The sequence below is a fragment of the Mirounga leonina genome, unplaced genomic scaffold (genome assembly GCF_011800145.1).
Source record: "Mirounga leonina isolate KUSES-001 unplaced genomic scaffold, KU_Mleo_1.0 Mir_448, whole genome shotgun sequence".
In the NCBI taxonomy this organism is placed as follows: Eukaryota; Metazoa; Chordata; class Mammalia; order Carnivora; family Phocidae; genus Mirounga; species Mirounga leonina.
The window spans coordinates 36281-48842 of NW_023270758.1; the positions used below are offsets into that span (position 1 = coordinate 36281).

Sequence of the window (12562 nt, forward strand, 5' to 3'; positions counted from 1 at the left end):
GAAAGCATCCCTAAGGGCCTGCACTCGGTCTTAATGAGTCATCAGAATACACATTTTTGGCATTCCTCCTCGTGAAAAGCAGCTCTCTTTGCCATAAACAGCCATATCCCAGCAGTAATATTTTGGGAAACTAAATCGTAATGCATGGGTCCCCTAAGTCAGTGTTTCTTACTGTTGGCTGTCCCTTCTGCTTTAGAGGTTTATTGAAAACAAAAACAAAGCCAACAACCCACCCTAAACCCAATAAGGAATCATTCTGAAGACACTGACCTTGAGTGGAAATTGTGGAACATTGATTTTGATCCTTCAGCCTGATGTCCTGTGCGCAGAAGGCACTGTCGCTGTCTGCAGGAGGTCGCTTCTGAACGTCCCTGTGGCTTTTTCCACTTGGCAGTGGGCCTGGGCCTGAGGTGTTCATTTGCACTCCTGCAGGCTGGAGCCGGGGCTTTGCTGGCCCTGTGGTGTGTAACTCGGCTACTGCCACTCTTTCTGATAGGAGGTTTTAGTCCAGACTCCACTCCCTCCCTGTGCGCAGACTTGGCCCTTAAGAGATTGAAACCCCTCGGTGTAAGGGAGGTCGAGGCTCTCCACCAGGGGCTATTGCGTTCGCCCTCTGGGGGGATGTTGGACAATGTGTGGCGACATCTTCGGTTGTCACACCTCGGGGAATGGGGTGCTACAGGCATCTAGTAGGGAGAGGCCAGAGATGAGGCTAAACACACCATAATGCACAGGACAGCGCCCCCCCTGAATTATCTGGCCCCAAATGTCAATAATGAGAACCCCTGGTGTAAGTGAATGGGGACCATTTCCACGTACATCCCAGAGCTAAACACTTAGACCAGGGGATGCTTTTTCTGCCTACGGGCCGGCGCCACAAAGGAAGAGGCTGGGTGTGTTCTTCAGCCCCTGCAAATGGCTCGTTTGTCTCTGTTTTGTCAGATCGAGCGGCGCCTGGACACGGTTCGATCAGTGTGCCACCATTCGCACAAGCGTCTGACAGCATGTTTCCAGGGCCAGCATGGGACCGACACCGAGAGGAGATACGTGAGTAGCGGGTGTGACCCAGGGCCGTCGTTCTTGCGTCTCGGTGAGGCTTTGCACCCTGCAGACCCTTGGTTTTTCTCAGGCAGGAGCAGCTGTTGCCTGCAGATTTGTACCTTATATCGCCATTTACTCTCGTGACGCCTGCCTGACCAGAACATTCTTTTGTGCTTAAGACATTGCTGAGCTGAAAGCCCTGCTCACACTGAATTTTCTCCAGGTGCTTTTAAAGACTCAATGAGCCATTTGTCGTTGATAAGACAATGGAGATGTCTGTTAGGAATGCTTTGATGGCAAAAAAGCTGAAAGCCTGTCTTAAATGGACTTAGAAAATGGACATAATTTATTGGCTTACTGACCGAAACGTCCAGAAGCTGGGGTGGACTTGAGGTGAAGCTTGGGCTAGCATTTCAGTGGTGTAACCAAAACCCCACTTTCTTCTCTTCTGTCCCTTCTGCCTTCTTCAGTGTCTGCTTTATCCCTAAATGGGCTCCTCTCATGGTCGCGGGTTGGCTACCAGCAGCTTCCATGGGCTATTTGCTTCCTTGTGCGTGTCCAGCAGGAATAGAAAGTGTGTCTTCCAGTAGTTTTCTTAATGGAGTGGGAAATCTTCTTTTTCCAAGTCCTTGGCAGGTAGAAACCACCTTCCATTGCGTTGGTCCATACTGAGCCATATTTCCCATTCCGGAACATTCCCATTCCACCCTGATCACCGTGGGCAGGGGCGAGGTTGGTGAGGACATGGGATGTGCTGGTTGGTTAAGCTAATCAGGGCCCAGCCTTAGAGCGTGGGCTGCAGAGCTACCAACAGCTCACGGGCTTTACTGAGACCGGGGTGGATCCCTAAGAGAAATCAGGATGCTGTCGTAGAGAGAAGAGGGATGCACTCCAGGAGAACCATTGAATGTGTCCATTTGGTCAAAGCATCCGACTCCTGTGCCACCAGCAGCAGTGCTCATGGGCCAGTCCCATCCTTGGGTTTCCGAGATCCTAGCTCAGGAGCATACGCTAACCCTCGGAAGCCCACGTGCCATTAAGGTGATAGTTTCAGGGGCAGCTATGATTTGCCAAAGTGCTTTGTCTGTCACCGGATGTCTCACAACGAAGAACCAGCATGCAGATGATCTGTGTCGCCCTTCTTTTATATTTCCTTACAGACATTTATGGGACGTCTAGACAGCAGGGTTATTCCTCTCTTGTGCAATACTTAGTTGGCTGCAGTAGGTAGAGACCAAAGAGTAGAGCTTTGTACGCACCCACGATGGCAGGAATGCCTGCTGCAGGTCCAGTCCCGCAGAACCAGACTCAATCCCCTGGTCCTGTCCCCACGGCTCCTCTCCTTCTCTTGCCATGGCTTCTGTTCTACCTACCCTTTTCACATGGTGCCCTAAGGCTTTGTCCTCCTCCTTATTCCCCCAGCCACATTCCTTGGGCCACCTCCTCTGTTCTCATGGCCTCTAGCTGATGTGTTTATGCCAGGGACATCTAAACCATTTCAACCAAGCAAAAACACTTCCTTCCATAGATGTCTATTTTAGTGTGTGTAACTAGTTCTTCCTTCTGTGTTGACTCTTAAGTTCCACCCACCCTATTATGCAAGCCAGAAACTGTAGGGTTACCTTACATTCCCTTTCCTTTTATCCTCACCCTCCCACAGCTGCTTGAGTAGCAAGTCCTGTGATTGTGAGTATCTTTTGAATTCCTCACCTCCGCTCCATCTCTGCCACCTTCACCTTAAAGCAGAACCTGATTACCTCTCACCTGGATGGTGTGGTCACCTCCTGAGCTTCAATTCCTGCCTCTGGTTCCTTTTTTTTCCAGCGTGTCTCCAGCCAGATCACCAGAATGTTCTGAAATACACATCAGTACTCTAATCCTCCTGCCTGAAAAAAAGTCTTAGCTTCGTGGTTCTCCAGAGGGACCAGAATTACACCCATGGGGAGATTTGGAAATATGTGGAGACATTTTGGGTTGCTGTAGGACCTGGGAGACACTACTGGTGTTTGGAGGGAGGGGACCGAGATGCCGAACATTCTGCGGTGCCTGGAGGGATAGTTTCACACCGGAAGTGGCCCCTGATGCCCGTGGTGCCTCTTTGAGGGGTGCTGGCTGCTTCCCATTGGCAGGATTAGAGTCCAAGCTCTTCAGCATGACAAGCCCTTCATAATCTGACCCCATTTCCCCTGACAGTCCCCGTGTCTCCCGCTTCCTCTCTGTGCCTTTGTCCTTCACGTTGTTATATCTGGTCGCTCCCTCTGACCGCTGGAAGACACAACCTAGGTGTCCCACATACTCCATAAAAACAAATTAAATGAGTATTTATCAAACACCTACTATGTACAAGTGCTAGAGATAGAAAATGAAGAAGAGATAGTCTCCACCTTAAAGGTGCTCACAGCCTGGTGGGGAGAGACACACAAAGGGATCATTATAAAATGACATGTGTAACAAAGTGTGCACAGGATACCATGGGAGGATCAAGAATGGGCATCACGGGAGGAGAGAGGTAGTCAGGCGAGGCTGCCTGGAGGAGGTGGTGGTCCAGCCATAAAGGAGGGCAATGAGCGGCAGGTGATGGGCATATTCTAGGCAGCGGGGGCAAAGGTGCCTGGCCCTCAGTTCTAAAACCTAATGCCTGAGGCTTCCTTTTCCAACCTGGAACAGAAGAGCCAAAGACAGAACTCTGCGGCTGTCTACACTGTGCACATGGGAGGGGCAGTCACCATAGAAACGATAGGAGGTAGGCGACCACAGAGGTTGTACAATGCGGAGAAAATGGCGGCAGCCTCTAGGGCTCTAGAATACACAGGAGGAGCCCCCAAAGGCCCCACGAGAGGCTCCCATGCATGTGCAGAGGCAAGACTTGGAGGGGGTGGTCTTCTTAGCCCAAGACATGGACACAGCAGAGCTTCTGCCGTGCATCACGTGAGACCTGGAGTGCCTGCCTTTTGTGCAGTTGGCAGGCATTTTATAAATTATGACATTAGAACTTTTTTTTAAAGATTTTATTTATTTATTTGACAGAGAGAGAAACATAGCGAGAGAGGGAACACAAGCAGGGGCAGAGGGAGAGGGAGAAGCAGGCTTCCCGCCGAGTAGGGAGCCCGATGCGGGGCTCGATCCCAGGGCCCTGGGATCATGACCTGAGCCGAAGGCAGACGCTTAACGACTGAGCCACCCAGGCGCCCCAGACGTTAGAACTTTTTAAATGAATCCCTGGTGATAAAAAAGCTGTCGGTGCCTAGGAAGTGCTTAGCCGTGTTCGTGGAGGAGCATGGTGACGGTAGACAGCATCTTCATCAAGGAGCACAGGGTTAAATAAGCGGAATATCCTTATTTGTATACATCAGGAAACAGGATTGTTGTGGCTTTGGGGTCAGAGCCTGGAAACCGCAAGGCTGTTTATAGCTGGGAACTTGAATGATACTTGCAATGGAGACTCCTCTTTTATGATTTCTTTTTGTCCAGAGCTCCAGAGTTGCACAAAGTATATTTCTCCTGATTATTACATTTATCCTAGAGTTAAATTCCCTCCAAAAGGCAGCATTACTGGGCTTCCTGGCCGGCACAGTCGGCTGAGCGTCCAGCTCAGGTCGTGGTCTCGGGGTCGTGACCCCCATTGTATTCTGCCCTCAGTAGAGTCTGCTTGGGATTCTCTCTCCCTCTCCCTCTGCCCCTTCCCACCCCTGCTCACGCACTCACTCTCTCTCTCTAAAATAAGATAAATCTTAAAAAAAAAAAGGCAGGCAGCCTTACGAAAATGTATGAATTACCCTCACTATGATCAAGGCACGCTGCCCGTTTTCTCCTCTCTTCCTGGTCTGGAAGTGTAGAAACTGAGGGGCAGGTGGGGCAGGTGGGGCAGGTGGGGCAGGTGAAGCCTGTTATTTACTTATTTGAAAACAACTTGAGAAGGCAAGAGATGGGTAAATATAGTTGTTGTTATTTATCTCTGCATTTCAATATACTGTCTCGAATAGGCTGCCTATTTACATGGTCAAAATCCAGTACATACAGAAGAACATAAAGCGAGGTCTCTCCCGGTCCTGTTCCCCAGGCGCCCTGCTGCCTTCTCCAGAGTGACCAGTGCTGGTAGTTTCTTGTATAGCCTTCCAGAGATATTCTCTACAATGCAAGCAAATGCGGTGCCCGTTGTATTGCATGGAGCCCCCTGAAAGCGGGAAGGCAGGTGACGTGCGAGAGGTCAAGGCTCAACAACACCACAGCAGGATGTACCCTGCGTCTTTGCCATGAGGGCCCTTTCTACTGGGGTGTCCAAACCACGTGGAGCAGTGGAGCCCTGCAGCCCTGAACCCATTTTTTTAACAGTTTGTGTGTTATCGCCAACCCCTGGTACTTTCCAGGCCCCTTCTACCCGTATTCTGAGATGAGCCATCAGCCAGGGGTGGGAAGGTGCTGACCCGAGGCTCAGGCCGTGGGCACGGAGGTCTGGCTCTGCTGTCCCTCACTGGGGTGCCCGGCCAGTCCACCTGACCTCCCTGGGCTTCAGGTCCCTTGACTGGACAAGTAGAACATTAATCACATGATCCTTATGGTCATTTCCAGCGGAACAACAAATCTCTGATAGGAAAATGCATGGCTTTGTGCTTAAATACCTTAAAAAAACTTTTTTAGATCTTTAGCCAGATACTTTTAGATACTTAACTGAAGCTATATCGTTATGATTACAGCCAAATTAAGAGCCAGTTTAAGAATGAGTAGTCTAGGAGCGCCTGGGTGGCAAAGTCGGTTAAGTGACTGACTCTTGGTTTTGGCTCAGGTCGTGATCTCAAGGTCGTGAGATGGAACCTTGTGTCGGGCTCAGCATGAGTCTGCTTAAGACTCTCTCTCCCTCTTCCTCTGGCCCCTGCCCCCACTCTCTTTCTCTCTCTCTCTCTCTCAAAATAAATAAATCTTAAAAAAAGAGAGTATTCTAGCAAAAGTTTTTAAAATTGAGCATTTTATTGTGCTTATTTGTTAAGATCATCAGAGAGCAAAGTCTGTGTCTTCTGTTCCCAGTGTCTGGGACACAGCATGCACTTGATTAATTAAAAATAACAGCTGGGGCACCTGGGTGGCTCAGTTGTTGAGCATCTGCCTTCGGCTCAGGTCATGATCCCAGGGTCCTGGGATTGAGCCCCGCGTTGGGCTCCCTGCTCCGCAGGAAGCCTGCTTCTCCCTCTCCCACTCCCCCTGCTTGTGTTCCCTCTCTCACTGTGTCTCTCTCTGTCAAATAAATAAATAAAATCTTAAAAATTAAATAAATAAATGAATAAAAATAAAAATAACAGCTAACAGCAGCCACAACAATAATACTAGCAGTCAGCACTTACTGAGCACTTACCGTGTGCTGGGCACTTGACACTGAATATCCCCGTAGACGGACAGCCCTAGGACACCTGCACTATTACCATGCGTCTGTGTCATCCAGGCATGAGGACGCGGATACAGAGGTCCCATAGCTTCTACCTTCGAGACCAGAATCGGAACCCAGACAGGCTGTCTCTTACCTGTGCAGTTTGCCTGGAGGAGAAATCCCTGAAGGGTGACCTGAAGCAGGTCATCGAGAATGTAGGTGTCAAAAATAGTGCAACCAACACACTGTCTTCTGCCTTCCAGAAAAAACTCCCTCTGACCGCTCTCGCTCAGAACATGCAAGAAGCATCGACTCAACTGGAAGAGTCTCTGCTGGGGTAAGAGTCAGCTGCTTTTAGGGAGAGAGCCCTGTGCCCTGCGGGGCAGTGGGAGTGGGTGGGCGGGTGGGGTGTGTGGCAGCTGTCTGTGTGACAGAGGGACCGTGAGCGTGATGGCGTGGCTCATCCCCCGGGAGAACAGCGCAGTCTCTGTGGGGAAAAAGTGGGGTCCGGGCCATTGGCATGGTAGAGAATCTTCCATTTAGTAGGAGCAAGGCTGGAGATGGGTTGAAAGGGCTGCGAGCAAAAGTCATTGATAGGGTCAATTTTTATTCTCCTGAGCTTGGGTGTAAAGAACAAACCCCTTCCCTGTTCCAGCTGTTGACTCAGGTTTACAAACTCTGACCAGCCCCTTCCGGTCCTTAAGAGTCACTTCCTAGGGGCGCCTCTGTGTCTCAGTCGGTTAAGCGTTTGCCTCCGGCTCAGGTCCTGATTCCAGGGTCCTGGAATCGAGCCCCATGTTGGGCTCCATGCTCATCAGAGAGTCTGCTTCTCCCTCTCCTTCTGCCCTCCCCCCCTGCTTGTGTTCCCTCTCTCTCTCTCTCTCTCTCTCTCTCTCGTGCTCTCTCTCTCAAATAAATAAAATCTTTAAAAAAAATAAAAAACAGATTCTTTGGCTATATAAATATACTATTTTGTACAACAGATGAAACATGAACCTAGCAAGATAGTTATCAATTTAACAGAGGCATAAGACACATTTGGTAATGCACATGAACAGTCTTTTTCATTTTAAAGCATAAGTCTGTGGACTCACATTTTTGGTGATGCCCAAAACTTACAACATTTTTGAGGTTCTACTGTGCAGCCCCCTAATGTGTTTCCATCATGTAGAGAGCAGAACTGGCCCAGTATGGTAATGAGGCACCTGATTTAATGACCATATGCTTGTTGTGGGGTGTCTTGTGTTTTTAAAGGAAGATGCTGGAGACGTGTGGCGATGCCGAGAATCAGCTGGCTCTAGAACTTGCTCAGCATGAAGTCTTTGTTGAGAGAGAGATCGTGGAACCTCTGGGCAGCATAGCAGAGGTGGGTGCTTTTGCCGGACGGCATACAAGAGCCAAAACTAGTGTGGGCTGTGTCGTGAATGGTTTGCTTATGTCTACAAGTTTAACAGTGACCAGTGGCTTTGACGTAGCTTCTTTTTGGAAATAAGGGGAATAAGTTGAGGGTACAAAATCCTATGCCTAAGAGGAAAAAAAAATTGAATAAATATTGCCCTTTCGAATGTTAAGTTTGAAACCCCAAAGCTTATGCCGTTGGATATGTGGTATGTTCTTTCTAGATGGAGATTCCCAACATCCAGAAACAGAGGAAACAGCTCGCTAAATTGGTGTTGGACTGGGATTCGGTCAGAGCCAGGTAAGGTAGAGCTGCAAAAATAACCAATAATGCAGTATGATTGTCACTCCCCCAGCAACCGTCCTTGTCCCCAGCACAAATGAGAGAAAGGCCACTCGGTGGACAAGATGCAGGTTTCCAGATTCATGCACCTGACCCATAGACCAAGTCACGCCCACTTACACCTGCTTTTTAGGGCTCATTCTCCCAAGCGTGGCAATGGGGATGATGTTAGAACATCCTGTTCTTAGTGAACCAGCAGTAAAGGGAGACAGAAAAAAAAAAAAGGTAAAGAAAGAAACCTAAGTAAGTGTTTTAAGGGGAGAGGGATCAGTGGCAGACAGTTCTGAGTGTTTGTTGCTAGGATAGGGGACCGTAGGAATAAATAGATCTGTGATCTTAGCAGTTCTGAGGGTCCTGCCACGTCCAGACGCCATGTGGTTATGATACTTTCATAATCGAATGCTGCGCTCAGGAGGGAGAAACGCCCATAAAACTAAGTAACCATCCCAGAGGGCTGCTGACTTTTGGGCTGATGCCTGACGGACGGTCTGCAGAGCCTCGTGGCAGGACTCCAGCCTAGCTCTGTCCCCAAGGGCATTTGTATCAGTGACTTACGTGGCTTTCTCCTCGGATGAGAGTGGGGAATATGGAGGCAGCCGCCCCTGGCCCCGTCCTTTCTCAGACTTTATCACAAGGTTGCTAAACTTTCTGTAAAGGGCCAGATAGTAATATTTTCAGCATTGCAACCCAGGTGGTCCCTGTCACAGCCATTCAACTCTGCTGATGAAGCACAGGAACAGCCCTGGACCATAAGTAGATGAAAGTGTGGCTGTCTTCCAATAAAACTTTATTAAAAAAAAAAAAAAGTGGCTTTGTTGTTAGCTCTCTGGTTTTTTTTTTTTTTAATTATTGAAGAATAATTGGCACACAATGTTGTATTAATTTCAGGTGCACAACATTGATTCAACAATTCTGTACGTGGCTCAGTGCTCATCACAATAAGTGTGGTCACCATCTGTCCCCGTACAGTGTTATTAACATTATTATTGGCCATATTGCCTATGCTGCGCTCTTCATCTCTGTGACTTATTTATTTTGTAAGTTTGTTCTCATTGCAGTCCTGTGAAATGGATATGATGATTTCTCTTTGGCAAATATATGGAGAGACAGCCATCATTTCCCGAGCTTCTCCTGTCACGTGTTTTTTATTGCAGATTTAGAACGTCGGTAGCGATTCTACAATGCAGCCTTTCCTCATTTCTAAGATACCACTGAGTATCTATGCACCACTGATTTAATACCTACTTTTGGTCGGGGGGGGAGAAACACCACTCCACTCAATGTACAAATCCCTTGTTAAGACATGTCCTGATTTAAGAAATGTTGAGATCATTAAAAAAAAAGAAATGTTGAGATCATAGAAGGTACGTCTAGGAATTAGCTACATGGTAAAAATAATTGCCACCACTGACCATACACTTGCCACGTGCCACGTGCCACGTGCCACGTGCGAGGCATTGAGCTCCATACGTGGTACATCGGCTTGTTTGATTCCTCCACCCGTTTCTATTCATTTGCTCATTCATATTTTTGACAGATCGCAGTTGGGTGCTTACTGTGTCAGACTCCATGCTAGGTACCAAGTGCAGAGCTGTGTAGTGTGGACAGAGCATGGACTTCAGAGTCGGACATGCTTGGGTTTGAAGCCCCTCGGTGAGGATTGGAGAGGGAACGGGTCAGTGGGTTAGGTAACACCCCTTCCTCTTGAGAAGAGACTTCTTTTATGGATCATGGAGGAACCTGCACAGAGTTGCCCACATGACTTGCTTCATGCTTCCGAGGTGATAAACGTCTGGGCTAGGAGCCTGTCTTAAAGTCCACCGTCTTGTCTCCTCGTCACGTGTACACCTGTGATTAGAATCCTCTGGGTCAGGACCAGGAGTAGAGGCCACCCTGAGGTCGATTTTTTTTTGCTCCAGATAAGGAAGTGTGTTCTAATGGTTAATTAAATGAGGCCGAGAATGCTCCCTCACTGGAGTTGGTTGAATGACATTATAGATGCTTATCTGCCAGAAATTTTACATCTACAGTACCTGTATCCTGGAAGGGATTTCAACACGGATTCTTGATCTGCATTCATGGTCTTGTTCACTTAACCAATCAAAGCAGGTATTAGAGAAACGAACAGTGGAATATTTCTTCTTTTGTTATTCCTGTGGCTCTTTCCTGGAGGAAAATGATCATAGCTAATGACTAATTACTGCTTATTTTCTAAGTAGGAATCCATTATATGGCAGATATTATCTGCACACACATACGCATACATATATATATATTTGTTCTCTCCCTGATTCCTTATGATGGTTCTGCAAGACAGACCGTGTTTGTTATCTTCTTTTTACAGATGAGATTACTAAGGCACAGAGAGGTTAAGTCATTGCCCAAGGTCACACAGCTAGTGATGGGAGAGCCAGGCTTCAAACCTGAGCATGTCCGACTCTGAAGTCCATGCTCTGTCCACACTACACAGCATTGCCAAGCTTAGCTTTGGCAGACTCGCCGAAGCCCCGCTTTGGAGGAGTGCCTCACATCAGGAACTGGAGAGAAGTCAGAGCGTAATGTTTGGGGCGGGCAGTGCAGCAGCTGGAAAGGTTGATGAGTTGCTAGCATGGGTTTTCATCTCTGTAATATCCATGTTTACATTTACACTTCTGGAACTTTCCAGAATGGCAGACATAATCCACACTCAAAGAGAAGGTCAAAGCACACAGAAATTGTTTTAGATTATTATCCCCCCCCTGCACTCCCCTACTCTTGCTATGATATAACCTTTTTTTCAGTCCTTCTGACCTACTGTAAAGGGAATGTAAATATTCCACATTATGCTTCAGATTTGCTATAAATTTGGTGTTTAGAATATTAATTCTAACAACTGTTTTTAATTCTACAAGTGCTTTCCTAGCTATGGATTGCTAGCTGCTTGACCAAAGTTCTAGGTTTTACTCGCTGGAAGTAATCTCAGATGAGGATGGTAGCAGGAAGAGTCATAGGAACCCAAGAGTGGGACTGACTCCCAGTGGCACAGGAACATTCCAGGTCAAAGCAGGAGAGCACAGGGGTGTTTCATGGCAAGGATACCACAATTGGACACTACGGGAAAGGGGTTTCACGGCATGATTTCCAGCAGTGGGGCGTGTGTGAGACAAGATGTGGTAGACTCTCAGAGCAAGAGTCCTGGCATGGCGGGGAGCTCCTGGTTCTTTTTGCTTGCTTCCATTCCTGGAGGATAAACTCAGGAGACACTGACATCCTAGGTATGCTGCCTATCCCAGGTAGAATCTGTTCTGGAGAAAGAGTCTGTCTCCCTGAGGGCCTTGACTCTACAAGGTCGAGAATGTGCAGCTGGTTCTTAGATGCTGGTTGTCCCCATGTTTTGCAGGTGGAACCAGGCTCACAAATCTTCAGGAACCAACTTCCAGGGGCTTCCGTCAAAAATAGATACCCTAAAGGAAGAGATGGATGAAGCTGGAAATAAAGTAGAACTGTGCAAGGTATAAGACTTCCCTGATAAATATGTGAGTTGCATCAGTCTGGTTCCTGCAAATGACAGATGAAAGGCCAAATACTGCAGATTATTTAGTGTTTTACACAAGTCCTATCAGAATACTCTGAATGATAGGAAACGTGGGTTTTAGTTTCTCCTTCTTTCTTTATTTTCTAAGACCCTGCATTACTTTATAATCAGAAGAAAACATTCTTTAAAAAAAATTCAAGTAGAGGGTGCCTGGGTGGCTCAGTTGGTTAAGCGTCTGCCTCCGGCTCAGGTCATGATCAGGTCAAGCCCCACATTGGGCTCCCTGCTCAACAGAGAGTCTGCTTCTCCCTCTGTTCCTCCCCCCTGCACTCGTGCCCCCCCCCCCGGAATGAATAAATAAATAAATAAATAAATAAAATCTTTAAAAAAATAAAATAAATTCAAGTAGGATGTTTTTTAAAATGACAAAAATGGGGCGCCTGGGTGGCTCAGTCGGTTAAGCGACTGCCTTCGGCTCAGGTCATGATCCTGGAGTCCCGGGATCGAGTCCCGCATCGGGCTCCCTGCTCAGCGGGGGGTCTGCTTCTCCCTCTGACCCTCTCGTGCTCTCTGTCTCTCATTCTCTCTCTCAAATAAATAAATAAAATCTTTAAAAAAAAAAAATGACAAAAATGTCCGAGCTTATTTAAAATAAAGAATAGGTGAAAAAAAAAGGATGGGAAAAAACCATAGCAAAACATATAAAGTTACAGCAATTAAAACAGTGCACAATAGGGGCGCCTGGCTGGCTCAGTCAATGGAGCATGCAACTCCGAATCTCAGGGTTGTGAGTTTGAGCCCCACACTGAGTGTAGAGATTATTTAAAATAATTTTTTAAAATTGTATTTTATTAAAAGATTTTATTTATTTATTTATTTATTTATTTATTTATTTATTTATTTATTT

General features: G+C 47.3%; 1 protein-coding gene across 1 annotated transcript in view; it reads left to right on the forward strand.

Annotated features, from left to right (window-relative positions):
* Positions 1-367: 367 nt before the first annotated feature.
* The window catches only part of ARHGAP17 (Rho GTPase activating protein 17), a 51236-nt gene continuing 39041 nt past the window's right edge, over positions 368-12562 (forward strand). Inside the window, exons 1-6 of the mRNA XM_034988029.1 lie at positions 368-461; positions 943-1047; positions 6664-6737; positions 7655-7766; positions 8023-8099; positions 11521-11632. Of these exons, the coding sequence (XP_034843920.1) occupies positions 6697-6737; positions 7655-7766; positions 8023-8099; positions 11521-11632 (342 nt within the window). The 5' untranslated portion in view covers positions 368-461; positions 943-1047; positions 6664-6696. The remainder of the gene's footprint in view (positions 462-942; positions 1048-6663; positions 6738-7654; positions 7767-8022; positions 8100-11520; positions 11633-12562) is intronic.